At 43.1% G+C, this 19,063-nt stretch overlaps 1 protein-coding gene across 9 annotated transcripts in view; it reads left to right on the top strand.

Annotated features, from left to right (window-relative positions):
• Nucleotides 1-19,063, top strand: part of MLIP (muscular LMNA interacting protein) — a 304,176-nt gene that overhangs the window by 177,641 nt on the left and 107,472 nt on the right. For 8 of the 9 annotated variants that reach the window (XM_075598171.1, XM_075598169.1, XM_075598166.1 and 5 more), the window contains one exon: nt 4,110-4,154. In XM_075598171.1, the coding sequence (XP_075454286.1) occupies nt 4,110-4,154 (45 nt within the window). Of the gene's footprint in view, nt 1-4,109; nt 4,155-4,441; nt 4,532-19,063 lie in introns of those variants that run through there. The other variant, XM_075598170.1, reaches the window with a different exon arrangement.

Genomic DNA, 19,063 nt, shown 5'->3' with positions numbered 1-19,063 from the left:
CGTTTCTCTTGCTGATTGTTAGTTGGGATAGGTCATTAAATAGTTGAATCTGTACGCCGTCCATTGATACGGAGCGCAGATCCCTGGCGGCCATCATGATGCGTTCCTTTGCAGAATAAGCGTGCATTCTAAGCACCACATCTCTGTGACGGTTGGGATCTGCTGACTTTGGGCCTAGAGCTCTGTGGGCTCGGTCAGTGTGTAAGTCATGGTCTGATAGGTCGGGGACAAGCTGTAGGAAGAGCCTGCGGAGGTAAGGTTGTAATTCCTCATGCGTGATGTCTTCAGGGATATTTTTAAGGCGGATATTCTGCCTTCTTTCCCTGTTTTCAAGATCCTCTAATTTGTTCTGTAAGTCGCGGATCGCATCCCCGCATCTCAGCACTTCATCGTGGGTCTCTGCTTGTTCATTTGATATTCCCTCCACTTTTCCCTCTAAGTCTTCTGTCCGCTCCGTTAGCGCTCCTACCTCGGCGCGTATGATCTGGAGGGCTTTTTGCGTGTCTTCTTGGACCCCCCTCCTCATTTTGGTGATGAGTGAGTCAAAAAATTCTTTATTTAGAACGGGGGGATCTGCGTCAATCGGGCTCTGCCGGCCGCTTGGCGCCTCGTGCTCTGGATCTTCCTCGGCGCCATCTTGCCCATCTGGGCTGATATCAGCCAGACGCTGTGCTGGCGGGAAAAACTTGGTTACCGAGTATTGATTTTTCTTTTGAGACTTCCCTGTCATCTCAGCAGTGTTAGGGCTTGGTCTGGAGACTAAATTCGGGAGGTTTGGGGTGGGGGAAAAGCTTATTCTAATAGCTTTAGCTGTGAGGGTGCCAGGAGCTCTCTCACTAGCAGACCATCGGCTGTGACGTCACCGGAAGTCTCTCTGGGTAATGACATTTAAACAGAGCCATCGACAGAGGGGAGAGCCGGGACAAGTTTTCAGTGCCAGCGGCTGTGTGGGGTCCAACCAGCCAGCACTGGAAATTCTGCATTCAGCTGCCATGCCTGTGGTTGCCGCCAGGCCCCAGCTCCCAACTTTCCTCAGCTGCTGCTGCCTCCTCTACCCACGGTAGACTTCTTTCTCTCGCTGGTTCCTGCCGGAAGCTGAAAGAACCCGGATGTCAGGCCCAGCTTCTGGCGCACACTGGTGGGAGAGAGAGGCTCAGCATGGGAAGAGGCGGCAGCAGCTGGGGAGAGCCTGGGCCTGATGGTGGAAAGTAGATGTAAGTTGTAATTGTATGTGTGTGGGGGAGCAAACTGTAATTGGGAGGGGGAGCTAATTGTCTTTGTTGGGTAATGGTAATTGTAATTGTATCTAATAATAATAGCATGTTCTTGTATAGCGCTGATTGTTTTACGTAGTGCTTTACAGAGACATTTTGCAGGCACAGGTCCCTGCCCCGTGGAGCTTACAATCTATGTTTTTGGTACCTGAGGCACAGGGAGATAAAGTGACTTTCCCAAGGTCACAAGGAGCTGACACTGGGAATTGAACCAGCTTCCCCTGCTTCAAACTCAGTGCCAGTCAGTGGCTTGACTCACTGAGCCACTCCTTCTCCCTGGGGGGGTAGTGGTGTTTGTAGCTGGGGCGTAGTATGGGGTGTTTTTATCTGGGGGGTAGTAGTGCTGTTTGTATCTTGGAGGTAGTGTTTTTTGTATCTTGGGGGGCTATTTGTATCTGGGGGTGTGTGTAGTGGTGTCTGTAAGTCTGTATCTGGGGTAGTGTTGTCTGTATCTGGGGGGGAGGGGTGTAGTAGTTTCTGTATCTGGGGGGTGTAGTGGTATTTGTATTTGGGAGGGTAGTATTTTATTGGGGGGAGGTATTGTGTGAGTATTGGGGGGAGCTATGTGGGCAGTGTGGGAGGGGGAATGTTTTGGGTATTGGGTTGAATTGTGTGTGTGTGGCCAGGAGAGGAGGGGCAAGTTAGTATGAGGAGGGGGGAGGCTAGAGGGGGCAGGATTGAGTGAGAGGGGGTAATTGTGTGATAGCAGAGGAGGGAGAGAAGAAAATGAGGGGGAATAGTGAGTGAGGAAAAGAGGGAGAGAGTGAGAGACAAAGGGAGGAGTGAAATTCAGGTGTGAAAGGGGAGGGCTCACAAGGCCACTGACACGGGGGGCTGTGGGTGATGGTGCAGATCCAGGGGGGGGTGAAGGCGGGGGGGGAAGCTATCTCCGGACAAAGCTCTAGTCTTGGGCTGCAGGAAATCTGTCGGCAGCCCTGCATGCAAATGAGCACTCAGTGTTCAACTGTGTGCTTCTTATCCATTTTAATATGGATCCCTATAAGCTTATGCCTGCCGTATTACAAGGTTTTTCCAGCACAGCATGGGTTAAAGATGTCCTTTGCCAGTAAATTAGGTTTTATTTGCTGTAAACTGTACAGTGGAGGGTTTGTGTTACTTTTTTATTCACCATAACTTACTTAGTGTGTACATTTGACAAATATTATACCATCTGAGACTTGTTACATTAATACGATGCATCCCCAATGTTCTACTTTTGGATTGCATTGATGCAAACTAACTTCAATATGCTCATATCCATTTTATAACTCCTTCCTGACATCTTCTGTTGACACTCCCTAAAATACAAGGTGCTTTGATACAGTACATTAGTGAAAAGTGGTACAAACTAACTTTAACTATTTGCATCAATTATCCTCCTAAATTTAGTATATTATAATTATATATTTGATAAAGAAAACACATTGGAATTTTTTATATTTCCAATATGATGTTGTTTTGTTTCACTTAGATTACCACCATAGAGACTTTGATATGAAACCCTCAATATGTCAAATTTACTAATGGATTCTACTGTATGTACCAATAAAAAACTGCTATCATTCTGTGGGGGACAAATTGCACCAGATGTAGAAAAATAATCCAATTACTTTCAAAGAAGATATTTTGGCATCAGTTGAATTCATGTTGCCCCAGAATTGTACAAATTTTGCCCCAAAGAAATGTTGACAGACAGTATTTTTTGAGTGCATCTGATTGAATGTAATTGAATACCATAATCAAAAATCAGGTGAGTTCCCAACGTTCTTCTGGATCAATATAAAGTTGATTTAATCATCATCAGATTGGGTAAAAAAAATAAAAATTATGGGCTTAAATAAAATGTAACAAATACTATACTTAATCCAAATCAACCAAGCAAGGTTCTAAATATACTGTACTACATTTAATGTAGGCAATCATTCCTAGGACCAAAGTGAACTAATTGCATCAACATGTTTAAGAGCTTACATCTGGATGATTGATGCTTTTTTTAAACCCAAATCTAACATCTCTAAGTATTGCTAAATAGCTTGTAAAAGTGGTGCGTAAACATGGTGAAGTGAGGCTTGGGGTTTGTCTCTATCCCTTGGCTAATCCATTTAGTGTGATTTCATCATTATGTGTTCAGCAAGTGCTTATACTGTGCAGCAAGAACTCATTCTCCTTTCACTACACTTTATTGTCACTTTGATAAAGACAGGCAGGGATAAGGCTAAAGAAAACACTTGGTTGACAAACACTTGCCCCTTCAGAGGCTCCTCATAAATTCAACTTGCAATTAACTTTCTAAAAAATTAAATCAGAAAGATATTTTTCATTAGCATGGTTACATTTGTTTAGGGAAACCAACTACACTTTTCAAGCTACAGTTGGCTGTTGTCTTGACAGCTACGTGGGCTTGCATCTTTAAATACATACTGTACGTTTTTCGTAAAACCTCTAAATGAGTGTAAGTATATATAGAAATTTCCATGTGATATATATATATATATATATATATGTATATATATATATATATATATATATAGCAAATGGAAATATTACTGTGTGCTCATTTGCATGGCTAAGACATGTGTATAAAGTAACAAAGTAGTATCATATATATATAATATCTGTGGTTCTATCTTTATCTGATACTACTTTGTTACTTTACAGCGGACTCTATACTCATTGTTTTCTTTAATGGCATGTAGCACAGTTGCACTCTTACAAATTCTTCATTCAGATCTGCATTTTTTGTTAAGTAGTTTTTTAGTGATTAAGTTATCATTTATGTTGCTCACTCTTATCACTAAATTGCTTCCTCATACACAGCTGATTTCTCTTCCCCAGGCTTCCATACAACCAACAATGGCAGCAAAGGCTAACAGTCAACCGGTAAGTACAGTATACAGTAGTTGTAAATCTGACCATGTATTTCACTTCTTTATATGACAAAAAAAATAATAATAGAGTTCTTTCCCACTCAAAGTGCCACCTAGAAAGGTATACTTTTCTTGTTACAGTATATGTTTGATCTGTATTTTACCAGTTTTCTATTTTAAACTCACTTAATGATATTGAACAAATTATTTTATCTCTCTGTGCACCAGCTTACCCAATGACAATTGATTTATTCATTGTTTAATAATAACATGGCTAAAAATGTATTTTTCCTTTGACAGCTGCCATATTAAAATTGAGATGAACTATGCATAATACAGCTCAACCCCCTTATAACGCTGTGCTTGGTGTCCAAAGAATCACATTGTGTTATAAGCGGATCGCGTTAGAAATAATGTATAATTGTATGCATTGTACAATAAAGTATTTAAGATACCAATAATCATGTTGTAAAGTATTCGTAAATATGAAAATTGGGAGCCACGCTTACTGTACATCACGTTATAAGCGGATTCGCGTTGTAACAGATCGCGTGTATATATTATGACATTCCCTGGGATTCACGAAGTGCTGATATGGGTTATTAAACTCTGATCCGGTGTTACATATACATACTGTATACAGTATATATATATATTGTATATATATATATCTATATCTATATATATATATATATATATATATATATAACCCCTTAATCACCTTAGCGGTTAGTAACCTCTAGAGTAATTAAGGGGTTAACCCACCCTCCCCCATTACTCACCCGGGAGACCTAACCACCCTCCCCACTACCCACCCGGGAGGCCAATAGTCTATTACAGAATATTATATACAATCACACTTATTATTAAATCTTGCTAATTAAGTGTTGAAATATTTGCCAAATGTCTACTAGGGAACCTTCCTAGAAAATCCCTAAAAACTTGATAAAAATATGTTATCTTCTGTTATAGACATTTTCTGAGGTGATTGATTTTCCTCAAGTAAATAATATTCTGTAATAGACTATTGGTCTTTTGAAATCATCATGTTCCTGTTTTGTGAAATTAACATATACCTAATCTTTTCACATTCAAGTGTTTATTGTTCTTTGGAGTATTCAAATTTTGACCTTTCCCCCTTCCTGTTGGATAAACCTTAGATCACATATGACCATTATTGATTCCATACTTAGGGGATTCTCCCCTTCTCTTTTTTTATTTTAGGGTTAATTTCTGGTCTATGTGCTTAGTAATCTTAAAGGAAAGAGGGGATAAATGATTAAGTAACATTTAACAATTATGTATGAATCTATTTTTGTGCCCTCCTGGTCTTGCAAATGTTCTGTGTGCAACTGTGCTATTTTTGTCAATTTTTAATATTCATGCCATCTAGGACATACTGTAGTTAAAATTCCCCATGGGAGTTAATGTATTATTATCTCTCTCACAATTTTGATTAATAGCACTTTATACATATGTTTGTTTTTAATTTTAAGCTGTAATTGTTATTAATATTCTTTTTTTAAGTTTATTATTAATGTTAGTCCTTATGTAGAATGTTTGTTCTCTATATTTTGTTGTTTTTTATCTTTGCACTAAGGTTTAAGAAGCCCTTTTTTGTTGTTCTGGACGTTTTTAAATGTCAGTTTAATAAAGTTACAATTGTTCCAGAAGTCAGTGCACCAATCAGAGCGCACTACCTCTTTGCCCATACTCATTACCTTGTATTTGCAGACATGTGAGGTCTAATAAAGTTTAGTGAATTGATGTGATCCCAATGGCCAATTGGGACACATCTAATAGGTGCAACGTTCTGATTGGTCGTGACGTCACGTGATAGCACGATAAGTGCTGTATTATAAATTGGGGCTTTATGGGTTGTTCTGTACACCTTGATAAAGGGCATTTTTGCCTGAAACGTGTTGGTGGACCCCTGCTGCGGCCTAGGGGGGACCCTTTTGTCCACTTTTTATGAAATAAATCTTTTTGTTGTTGCTAAAAAACATGAGCCTCCTTCTGTTACTTTGGGCAGTGCACTGCCTTATTTTTCTACTTATATTAACTTCATATCCTGAACTTGCCACTGTAACCGACTCAAATCCCTGATTCATTTCCCTCACTAATCTACTGGATGCTACTTTCCCTCAAGTATTCCCCCTGCATGTATAATCAAATGCAACACAGCAAGGCACTCTTCAGTGCTTCAGAGAAAATGATTTCTGGTCTTCATGGAAATAAATCCTCAGAAATCGGAACGGGGGGGTGAATGGAACGGGGGGATCGGGGCAGAGGGGGGGGAAATTGGATTGGCTTCAGGGATCCAATCCGTGATTGGTTCCCTTGCATGCCACGTGACACTGCACTCGCCGAAACCACAAGCTCCTTGTAGCTCCGGCTGGCTGACGCGTCACAGCACACAGTCCGCCACGCCGGAAGGAGCCAGCGGGGACATCAACAACAGAGGCAAGCAGCTGGTGGTCCGCGGCCGCGCGCGCCGCCAGCCGCAGTGTGACCAAAGCCTTAGGTACCTTCACTCCTTCCATCCACTCAATCAGGGACAAATACTATGCTCCTATTAATGTATAATAATTTTGCCCTTAGCCCCTTGCTCCACTTCTTAGCTTGCCTCTTCTGCTTGTCTGCTGCCACTCATGGCAGAGTACTGCCACCAGGAAGTGCAGTCTTATTTAGCAGGCTGAAGTGAGAGAACACAGTGCAACAAAGTGCAAAAAGGGTGGCGCAGTGATAAAAGGCAAAAATAGTGCCGTCAATTTGTGAATATATCATAAAAACTTTAAATAAAGTGCAAAAATATGTAATCATATAGTGACTAAAGTATTATGTGAAAAATAGAGAATAGGAATTGCAGCTCAAAACCCTTTAAGTGTCATACGAAATAAGATGTCATCAGATTGCGATACTCCCCGCTACCGCCGTCCCAGACCTCTCCATCTCAGCTCAGGTTTCGGACAGTGCTGAGCTGAGACGGAGAGGTCTGGGAAGGAGGAAGCGGGGAGTAACCCAATCTGATGACATCAGCATTTTATGTGTCTTATTTCGTATGACACTGTGTAAGTGTTAATTTTTAAATTGCTTCTATAAAATCATTTCTTTTACTGGATTACGCTATGGATGTTCTTTCTCTCCTTACCCGGACTGGTGAATATCCCTGAATGATACCGTATGCTCTCCTATTTGATTGAAGTTCCTGCATTCCACACACCAAGTCAAGCTCATTGCCACTGATCTCTGAAACGCCTTATTTAGATTGACACTACATTGAACCTGCGCTCCCACACACCTTGAGGTTATTTAGCAGGCTGCCAGTAACCAAAATGGCCAAATTGAGCAGAAAGGGCAGGCAACGTGGAAAACCCGAACTGGAAGCAAAACCCGGCACGGAACAAGCAGAATCCTTACAGTACCGCCTCTTTAGGAGAGACCTCCGGGCGATCTAAGCCGGTTTAACAGGAAATTTCTGATGAAACGTCCGGACCAGGTTTAGGGCATGGACATCCCTGGATTTGATCCAAGAATTCTCATCAGGTCCATAACCCTTCCAATGGACCAGGTACTGTAACCCACCACAGGATTTACGGGAATCCAGTGTCTGGCGTACTTCAAATTCCTCCTGACCATTCACCAAGAATGGTCTAGGAGAAGGGAGAATAGGAGGAGAGAAGGTGTTCTGGACGAATGGCTTGAGGAGGGATACAGGGAACACAGGAGGTATTCTTAAGTTATCCGGAAGTTCCAGTTTGAACACCACTGGGTTGACCTGTTTCAGAATTTGGAAGGTCCAATGAACTTGGGCCCGTTTGGAGGAAGGCAGTTTCATCCATATATTTTTTGTAGCCAGCCACTTGAAACGGGGGAGGTGGTCGTCGATGGTTATCTGCCTGGGTTTTTTGCTGGAGGGCCGCTTTGATCCACTGCCGGAACTCCGGAGAGAGGACTGGAAAGAGGAAGGGCAGCAGGGTGGTAACCGTAGGCACAAAAGAACGGAGATTCCAGTTTGGAATCATGTTTCATATAATTGCGGGAAAACTTGGCCCATGGGAGCAGATCAACCCAGTCGTACTGTAGTTAAGATATAAAACATCGTAGGAATTGTTCTAAGGACTGATTGACCCTTTCCATGAGTCTATTGGATTGGAGGTGGTATGAAGAAGAAAAATGAATGGAGATGCCCATTCTTTGACAGAAGGCCTTCCAAAATCTTGAGACTAATTGGGATCTGGGGTCCGAGACTATATCTGTAAGGACTCCATTAAGGTGAAACATCTCCTTAATAAAATATCTCTGATTAGTTCTGAAGCTGTGGGTAGCTTCCTGAGAGGAATGAAATGGGCTTGACATGTCAAGCGATTGACTACTACCAGTATGATAGTCAAACCCCTGGAGGGTGGCAGTTCCACGATAAAATCCATGGATAAGTGGGTCCATGGATGGGTGTAAGGGTTGGATCAGCCCACAGGGTAATGTCCACGGCACCTTAGTCTGGGCTCATATAACGCAGGCTGCTAAAATGTCTTTCACTTCTTTGCAGATCTCTGGCCACCAAAAGAATTGTTCAAGGAAATCAATGTCTTCCTGACCCCTGAATAACCAGCTGTCTTGGAGTTATGACCCCATTGCAATACCTGACTTCAAAATTGGGGAGGGACAAATAATTTGGATGAATGAGTGGACGTTGACCTGGAATGTACTGTCTGGGCCAGAAGTGAGGATGAAACTGCAGAAATTATATGAGAAGATGGAATTATGGGCCCATGCTCTATATCCTTGGCATAGTCTGGAGAGAATTGCCTGGATAGAGCATCTGCTTTGACGTTCTTGGATTCTGTATGATAGGAGATCACAAAGTTGAACCGAGTGAAGAAGAGAGCCCACCTTGCCTGACGCGTCCCAAGTCTCTCTGCTCCTTCAATGTATTTGAGGTTCTTGTGATCAGTAAGGATTGTGATCGGATAAGTTGTCCCCTCAAGCAAATGTCTCCATTCTTCTAGAGCCATTTTCATTGCCAGAAGTTCCCGATTCCCAGCATCATAATATCTTTCTGCGGCAGAATTTGTTTTAGAAAAGAAGGCACAGTGGTGAAGTTTCCCATGAAAATCCTTCCCTTGAGAGAAAATGTCTCCGGCTACCAGATCAGATGCGCCCACTTCAATCACAAAGGGTTTCGTATGATCTGGATGGATCAGCACAGGTACGGACAAAAAGGCGGACTTGAGCTTCGCGAAAGCCAGAAGAGCCTCAGAGGGCCATATCTCAGGGTTCACCCCTTTCCTAGTAAGAGCCGTAATGGGTGCAACCACCTTGGAGAAATTCCTGATAAATCATTGGTAGTAGTTGGCAAACCCAAGAAATCATTGAGTTGGTTTGAGGCCTGTCGGAATAGACCAATACAGCACTGCCAATACTTTCGCACAATCCATGTCAAACCTAAGGAAATAGATTAAATACCCAGGGAAGGAAATCTTCTTCTGTTCGAACTGACATTTCTCAAGCTTGGCAAAGAGGGAGTGGGCCCGTAGTCTTTGTCGGACCAGTATAACTTTTGTCCGATGTTCAGAGAAAGAACTGGAATAAATAAGGATATCATCCAGATATACCACGAGAAATTGGTCGAGTAGAGCCCTGAAAATCTTATTGATGAAAAAATGTTAATACGGCCGGGGCATTGCATAACCCGAATGGAATGACCAGATATTTGTAGTAGCCATGACGGGTATTAAAGGCTGTCTTCCACTCATCACCCTCTCTGATCCGAATTAATTGTAAGCTCCTCGAAGATCCAGTTTGGTGAAGATCATAGCCTTGCGTAAGCGGTCGAACAGTTAAGGAAAGAGGGCCTCTGTAATCGATACATGGCCTGAGAGAACCGTCTTTTTTGGAAACAAAGAGGAAACCCACACCAGCGGGGGAACTTGATTTGCGAATAAATCCACACTGACGTGTCTCCGAAATGCATTCCCACATAGCCTTGGTTTCTGGTGCCGAAAGGGGGTAAGTGCGGCTTCGAGGAGGGATGGCCCCTGGGAGCATGTCGATTTGCACAATCATAAGGTCAGTGTGGCAGCATGATGAGATAGTCTCTGTAAGTAGCCGAACCTCGGAGATATTGCGAGACACCGGAAGGCAAGATCCATGGTAATGCTGTCACTTGATTGGTTGCTCAATCGATTTTAGGGTTGTGGTGCCGCAACCAGGGAAGTCCTAGGACCACTGGAATCGAGGGAGAGCAAATGACATAGAATTACAGTGTCTCTTTGTGAAGTGTCCCAATCGTAACTAGCAAAGGATTAGTCTTGAAGGTGATGGTTCAAGGTACCAGACGTCTTCCATCAATGGCCACTACATTAATGGACTCTCCCTAGTAAAGAGAGGAAGGGAGTGGAGTTCCGCAAATGTGTGTTCAATGAAATTCCCTGTGGTTCCTGAATCCACAAAAGCCTGAGTGAAGATGAGGCTGTTCCCCAGGAGAGTGAAACTAGCAGGAGCAGCCATGAAGGTTGAGATGGGGAAGGAATAGAAGGAATGCCCAGAAAATATTCCTCGATCTTAACTTGGCACTGGAGCTTTCCTGATTTAGGACGATTTCGGGTGTGTGCTAAATTATTGGGGTTTTTGAGGACTGGTCTCGCTCGGTCTGTCGTTCTCGCATCCGGAGATCTATTCTGATAGCAATTAATTCCTTCAGATCCTTGGTCGTGTCCCGGCAAGTCAGTTTGTCCTTTAAACACTCAGAAAGCCCCTGCCAAAATGCTGTCATCAGAGTTTAATTGTTGAAGTCCATCTCCGCAGCAAGGGTTCGGAATTCAATGGCATACTGGACCACAGTACGGGTTCCTTGCCGGATTAGAAGGAGCAAAAGCAGAGGACCCATGACCGGGTGCGTCAAACACTCTATTGAATTCTTGGAGAAAGGCAGTGGCGTCCTTAACCAGTGGGGATTCCTTTTCCCAGAGATGGGATGCCCAGGCCAAAGCCTCGTCTGTCAGTAGGGAAATTACGTAGGCTACCCTGGATCGATGGGTGCACAATATGGAGGGTTGGAGTTCGAACTGAATCGAACACTGGTTCAAAAATCCTCTACAAGTCATAGGGTTCCCTCCATAACGTAAAGGTGTCGGGATCCGTGGTTCCCTGGGCATAGGGGATGATTGAGCTGGCGCTGGAAACACTGCTAGCAATGGCGGTGCAGGGGTAGAACCCACCTGGAGTGTATCCAGCCGGGTGAAAATGTCCTGAAGGTGGCTAGAAATGAGTGCCACCTGTTGGTTTTGCTGGGCTTTTTGGTCTGGTTTTATTTAGTGAAGATAAGAGGAATTGCACTAAAACGTATTTTAAAACAGTTGACTCTAACAGTTACCTTGACTATAAAAAGTAATCATTCAAAAGCATGGGAAAATAATATACCCTACAGACCATGAGGGTACAAAGAAACTGTACAAAAAAAAACAGATTTTGAGGAACAAGCCATAACACTTAAAAATACATTTTTACAGTAAGGTTACAAAAGTGATAAGATAGACGAGGCCATGGGTAAAGTTAGAGAGCAAGAAAGATTGGTACTACTGGAACCCAAGGTAATTTTGTGGTCAAGAGAAAAAGAACAGGAAAATTGTATTTTTATTACAAAATAAAATGGGGCTTCTAATAACATCAAAAAAGTTATCCAAAACATTGGGATATCATCCCTAATGACCCTGTTTTAAGCGATATAATCAATAAGAAAACTATGGCTATTTTTAAACGAGCAAAGAATCTTAAAAATATCCTGGCACCCAGCCAACTGATGAAAAAGAAAATGAATCAGCCAAAGAACATTACCAATAGAGATACCTGGCTCCCCTTGCGCCCGGCAGGCTGTTGCAAGTGTGGTCGTATAAATTGCTTGACATTCAAACATATCTATAAATCAGAAAACATTATTTGTTTGCTGTGCCTCTGGTCAATCTGATTGGTCCGTCGGTCTGTCACTCCGCCTCTGGCCAATCTGATTGGTCCGTGGCCCGCCCCCACCCCCGCACGCCTCTCATTGGCCTGCGTTGTTCGCTGACCACTCCTACCCCTCTGGCACACTCTCAGAAAAATCACTGCCTCACCGACTGCTCTCACCTCCCCTGCGGACTAGACACCACCTCAGGTACCATGCGCTGCCGCGTGCCCCCACGCCCCCAACACCACCCCCCCTCATCCTTGCACACTACTCACACCATCCGGCCCTGTGTGTCACGCAGAGCGTCGGGTACCGCGTCAACCCCCCCCGCTCCAGCCCCCCCTAACCAACACTGCCCAGTGCAGTCACCCGCCAGCACACCATACACTGTCCGGTCACACCCCCCCCTCACGCACACCATCCGCTGCTGAAACCCAAATGCCACCCCCACCCCCCAAACAACTGCCACCACCACCCCCCCCTCACCCTTACCGTACACCCACCGGTGCCACCGCTACTTACACTCTGTCATCCGTCCAGCGACCCCCCCTCCCTCACGGCACCTCACCACTGCACATTACTCACCATCCGGTCACACACACCTCCCTCCCGCACACACTCCACAATGTGTGGTGCACTGCCCCTATTGACCAGGCTGGAGCCGCAGATTAAGTTACCCGGAGGAGAGTGTTAGGGGGTGAGGACATGGCTGGAGCAGAGCATCCGGTGCTTTTGAGGGTAACAGCAAGAAAGGTGTAGCAAGATGGCTGGCGTGGGGATTCTGATTCAGTCTCGGGTGTGGGTGTAGTAAGATGGCGGAAGCCCCGCAAGTCCACCAGCTGTGAGAGGAGGAGGGTCCGCTGCTCAGCTTCTCTCCATCCCCCTTCTGTATGTTTGCTTCCCCTTCCCTGTGTTCCGCTGACTGAGAACTGCCGAGGCCGGAGGAGGAGAGGAGACCCGGGATCATGGAGGGTAAATCCCCAAGATTCACAACCCTCCCCCATCCACCCAAGATTCACATCCCCCACCCACCCAAGATTCACACCCCCTACCCACCCACCCACCCACCCAAGATTCACACCCCCCCACCCAAGATTCACACCCCCACCCACCCAAGATTCACACCAACCCAAGATTCACACACCCCCACCCACCCAAGATTCACACCCACCCACCCACGATTCACACACCCCCACCCACCCAAGATTCACACTCCTCGCTGGGTCTTTCAGCTAGTATTGAATAAAAACAAATGTTTTACATCAAAAGTTATAGGCAAAAAAATCCCAATTAAGGAATTTATAAACTGCAATAAAATGTATGTAATTTATATGTTGACCTACAATAGTGGCCTACAATATATAGGACGGACAAAAAGAAGCTATAAAGAAAGATTAGTAGAACACAGGAGAAACATTATGAAGGGTTTCCTTGGTTATGAGGTCTTGAGACATTTTCTAAATGTCCATAATAAAATTCATAATGAGAACTCTGTCATAGGTTTAGAGCACATCTGTACAGGATCCATGAGAGGAGATAGACTTCTCTGGTTGAGAAACAGGAAACATATTGGATATTTAAATTGCAGACTTTATAACCTGGAGGGCTAAATAAGATTTAGACCTTTTAGCATTCCAATAAGTAGACTGTAGAACTGCTTTTGTACTTTTAGACATGTCCCCTTTTTTTAGATAACACATGTAGTTTTGTTAATTTATTTTAATTTACATGATCTTAGATCTGTCTTTCCGGTTTAAATGTTCAATTGGTATTTGAACACGTACTGACCTTTGATGGAAGATTGGGGATCATGTGGTCAGAACACAACCCCCCATATTTTCCACCCCCTAGTGTAAATTTGAATGGACACACCATTCCTAGGAATTTTGTCTAGGCAAAATAAGAACCATATAATATGTTATGTTAAGTTTTTATTTTTAAGTTTTTACACCCTTCATGATCATTTTTATATTATATTTATTATCCAAATTGTATTCTACCACTGTGTTTTATAACCATTATTCCCCCATTGAAGAAAGTTTTTCATATATATATTTATAAATATATATTTTTTATACAAACATATTTATATATATTTATTATATTTATGTTTTCCTACCCAATTCATTATTCACAATCCAAATGTTTATTTTTTACCCAGCAAAACAACAAAAATCCCATGATTTATACATTTGCTACCATATGAATCACTATCTATCACCATAATTTAAATACCAACTGGTTTATGCAACCGAAGAAACAAAAAATGTATTGATATTACATGATAGGTACAAAATGTATGACTTTACTAGTAGTACCCAATTGTTAGGTGTACTCAAACTCAATAGGGAAAGACAATAATTTTTTCTTGCATATTCTTTAAATCAATTATGTATTTAACGATCACAGTGGAAAATGCTAATGTATACATCCTGCAATTATCTTTAAAAATCAGCAAAGATTGCATAGCAATTTTAATTAATTGAAAATTAAACAAAGAAGAAAACATTTTAAAAGGCCCTTGAAATAAGATTACAAGAATGAGTCATTTACTGTTTTTTTTATATGTAACAGAAAACATTATTTTTACTGTAGGCTTATTCCGTTATGACTAACAGCACACCAGGGGTTAAAAGGCCCTTTAGGGGTAATTCACACCGGACATCATTTTTTTCATCTGATGGGGTGTATTTAAGCAGAGGAGGTAAGCCTGTTCAGTATCCCTGAAGAAGCCAATCACGTTGGTGAAACACATAGGAGGAGGAGCCTACTGAGCGTCACCAAGTATTGAACATTTCAGCAAACGCTGCTTTTGAGCCCTGCCAGCTCAATTCGGGACTGTACCTGCTAGCCTCGGGATACCTTCAATTACACACGGACGAGCGTCACATCCAAAGTCCAACGTTACTTCCGGGTTTCACGGAGGAGAGGAGTAAGAGCCAGCCAGCCGCAGCAGTCAAAGCAGCACGAGCCAGGACAAAGGGGTCAACTGAGGATCACTCCCATGAGACAACTACGCCGGCACAACAGCTTAGCAGAGCAGAGAAGATCAGCGTGCCACCCCTCCCCTTCCCACCTTTGACAGAGAAGATCCAGTGAATGAGTGTGACAAGGAAGGTCTATCAAACACCCATATTAGGCACATCTGCAGCAGCCCCAACATTCAGGCAACGTCTTTGGTTATATTTTTTCGTATAAACGTTTTTTCATTGCATTATTGTTTACTGGTGTATGTATCACCTTTGCCATTTTTCCTATATAAAGGCACTTTTATTCACTGCTTTTTTGCGCCTCTCTATTTTTCTTTTTGAGGTTAAGGTTGTTTGCATGCCTTGAAATAAGAGATGCATTGCTCATTATGAGAATCAGGGAGTGTGTAAGTTGCAAAGTAGGGCAAATCCAGTGAAAATAAGGGCTCGGAACCAGGGAAAATAAGTCCCATTGTTTTCTATGGCATTCGTTTTCTTTGATAAATGTTGTGCTATTTTTAACAAAAAAAATGTCCTCAGTTTTGGTCATACCAATCTTCTAATCAATTAAAATTATTCCAAGCTAAGATTTGTGGCACAGTGGGGTGTGCATAGATCATAGAGAAGATGTGTACCATGTTATTAATTTGATTGATGGGGACATAGAGATCATTATGACATTCATTGTAATGTTTTTTTTAGCAACATGTACTATTCTAGTGAGGTCTTTTACAGGTTTTGCATGCTGTACAATCACTGCTACAAGTCTTTTTCCATTAATGTGTGCAACACAGATAATGTGTCTTAGTCATCCATGTTAACTGGATTGGTGCCTTCTGGATACTTCAGTTATAGGACTATGAAAGCTTGAAAATCCCCCGAGTGTTTAGACAGCATCTATTATATGTAACTTAAAAAAAATAAGTTATGCACTCTCAAACAGGTGAATGCATCAAATCAGAATGTTCAGATATAGACCATTATGTGCCACCAATGGTACACTATTGGGCCTATTCTGGTAGCTACAAAGTTGTCATTGTCAAATCGCATGTTTCTGTATGTGTAGCCGAGTCCCCTACACTGCCTCCGGTGCAGGGATCTGCCCGACTATCGCCGGAGTTCCGGCGATCGGGAGTGTGGGGGCGGCCATGTTGTTAGTCATGCATGTGTAGGGTCAGGTGTGTGGCAACCATCTTAGAATGGCTCAGCATATGCAGCAACAGGACTACATGTCCAAGAATCCTCAGGTGGGAGGGAAATACCACAGGGGACTGTCCCAGCCAATTTGACTCTGGCAGGAGGAGGAACAGGATATCTGTGTCACGGTAGACCAGGACTTTTACCACCATTTATATTTAAGGGATCAGTCACAGGGAAAAACACATTAAGTGAAATAAAATGAGGTTTATTTTGGATAAATCCTCGGAAACACACAAGAATACAAAATACAAAAATATACCACACTTACAGGTGTCTGGGGGATGAAATCTACCTTTCCTAGGTGCAAAGACCCACTTCAAATGGGTTTCCCCTGTCCACTTGTAAGGAATCCGCTCCTGGGTTTTGCTGAAACCTTGTCCTTACAGAACCTTGCAGCTTCTAGGAAACTCCCCCTTGAATCTGCAATCAAGAATCACCAGCTTCTGCAATTAGACTGCAGCCTGCTTCTTGCTGCCTCCTATGCAGCTCTGTCTCATTGGCTGTCTGTTCTATTTAACTCCTGCCCCACCCACCAGGAAGTTGCTGAACATAGACTTTCTCTAGTAACTGTGTTTGCCACAGCCTGTGTTTGGCCAGCCTGGCCTTCTTGTCATTGTTCTCAGTTACTGGAAGACTCCGCCGCGCACCCGCCGCGGTTACCCTGAAGCCTCAGTGTTTCTTGTCCTGTCTGCAGTACCTGTTCCCTGCTTCCAGTCCTGCAGAGGCCTGCATCGGTGTTCCTGTTACTTGCTGCATATTCTCCTTGTAGAGGCTTGCATCGTTGTTCCTGTTACCTGCTGCAATCTGCTGCTTCCAGTGGCTTCCATTACTCACAGCTGTACCCAGATAGGGAGTGCTGTTTTGTGCTGAAGCACTGGATCCCCCGTTCCTGTTCCTTTCTACGTTGGAGCACCTTCGCTCAAGCGTCCTGTTGCCGAACCCCAGCATGGATCTCATTTACCCAGTCTTCTCCTATCCTGACCCCGGCTTGTCCATGGATTATCCTGCCTTCTCCTGTCCTGACCCAGCTTTGTTTGACCATGGAATTAACAACCGGGATCAGGCTTCGTGGTCTAAGGTCGGTGTATATCTATCCCCACCTCAGCCCCGCGGTCCGGTCCAGGTTTGTGGTCAGCACGTACGTTACACCGCTTTTCTGCTCCCGGATATCAAACTGCTGCACACAGCAGCCCCTCTGAAATGTATCTCCACACTCCTTCCCAGAGATGGACTTCATCAAACTCCACACTCCTTCCCAGAGGTGGACTTCTGAAGGACTTCACATTCCCTCCCAGAGTGTCTCTCATTCTGAGGGTAACTAACTTCTCTGATCAGCAGTGCCTCTTTTTATACATCTTGCTGGCCATGCTTTAACATTGAACAATGGCAGCCAACCAAGAGATACAGTGCCTGGGGCTCTGATCAGATAACTGATTCCTTTAACTAATCCCCCACCTTTGTTCTGATCTATTTCTATGGAGATTTCAACTGAGTGAATTACTTAGTCTTTCTCCCTAGAAATAACAATAACAGTGGAATATCTCATTTACGTTCTTGCATGCAGTGCTATTTGATATTATTCTATATGATTATTGCATATTGCAGTTACGAATCCTCTTAATATTATCTTCCGGTCATTAAATAAGATAGCATTATTTCTGTCATTTGCTTATCCGGTCGGATTATGGATAGAATTGCTATGGTGTTTATTATTATGTGTTGTGGCGAATCAGCCAAAGGTGAACAGTGCTTTAGTTTCTTTCAGAACCAATAGGAGGAGGTTGGATGCTATATTAAGTGTAGGTAGAGTAGATACGAATACATTCCTGATAATGATACAGTAGGCTTGACCTAGCGAAACGCATTGAGTGGAGAAAGGAGAAAGAAGGAGAAAACCGCTCCAACCAGAGAGAAGTGACGTCAGAGTACTGCAGCGAGCTGAGTGTCACTCCCAGCGCCAATTTCGAAGGAGACACATGGCGGACACAGGCAGCAAAGATGCACAATGGGACCCAGCAGCGGACAAAAGAAGAGACTGCTTGTATCAAGTAAAGATACCTTTACGTGCCTGAGTGGCAGAACTAAAATGTGAGTGTGCCCTCAGGGGGGATTTTTTATGCATGTATTGTTTATTAAAGTATCTTTTAAAACATACTGCACTATTAGTCCTCTATCTGCTTCTACCCTACTCTGCCCTACCTACCATCATCAGCAACATTCATCACTGCAAGAGCCAGGGAAAACCAGGAACACTGTTAACCCACAGTGGTCTTCTGTCTCCAACAAACTCCCTCACCTTCCGTGTACCTGTCTTCCTGTAGGAATCTGGCTTTTCCATCGTTACAGGTTGAGATATTGTGACCGCTTTTAATTTTCCATTTTTATATATCACTATATATAATTTATTGTATACTACTCCTGTTTAAAGATACCCTTCAGCCTTACTGTATAGTGTTAATATTGCTCTTTGTTTTGTTTCATTTTACATTACCACTAGGTGGTTCTGTTGGACGGTTTGGGTGAGCGCCAATTAACCTACTTTTTGTACTCATACCCTCTACAGAATGTCTCCTACAAAGAGTCAAAGAAATTCAGTGGCAAAATGATAACATATAGGTAAATTGCACATTTTAAACACTAAAGTGACTACAATGTAGCAGTAGTGGAAGCCTCAGTGAGGTCTATCTGTTGTCAGTGATAAAAAGCGCTTTTCGTCAATTTTTTTTACAAGAAAAAAGAAGCCACTTATCGACAGGATTTCAACTCGTGTAATTCTCGTAGATCCGATTAGCTTATTGAGGCTAATCG

Source organism: Ascaphus truei, chromosome 4, assembly GCF_040206685.1.
Source record: "Ascaphus truei isolate aAscTru1 chromosome 4, aAscTru1.hap1, whole genome shotgun sequence".
Lineage (NCBI taxonomy): Eukaryota > Metazoa > Chordata > Amphibia > Anura > Ascaphidae > Ascaphus > Ascaphus truei.
The sequence above is the reverse complement of the archived record's forward strand: the minus strand, read 5'-3'. Positions and strand labels throughout refer to the sequence as shown.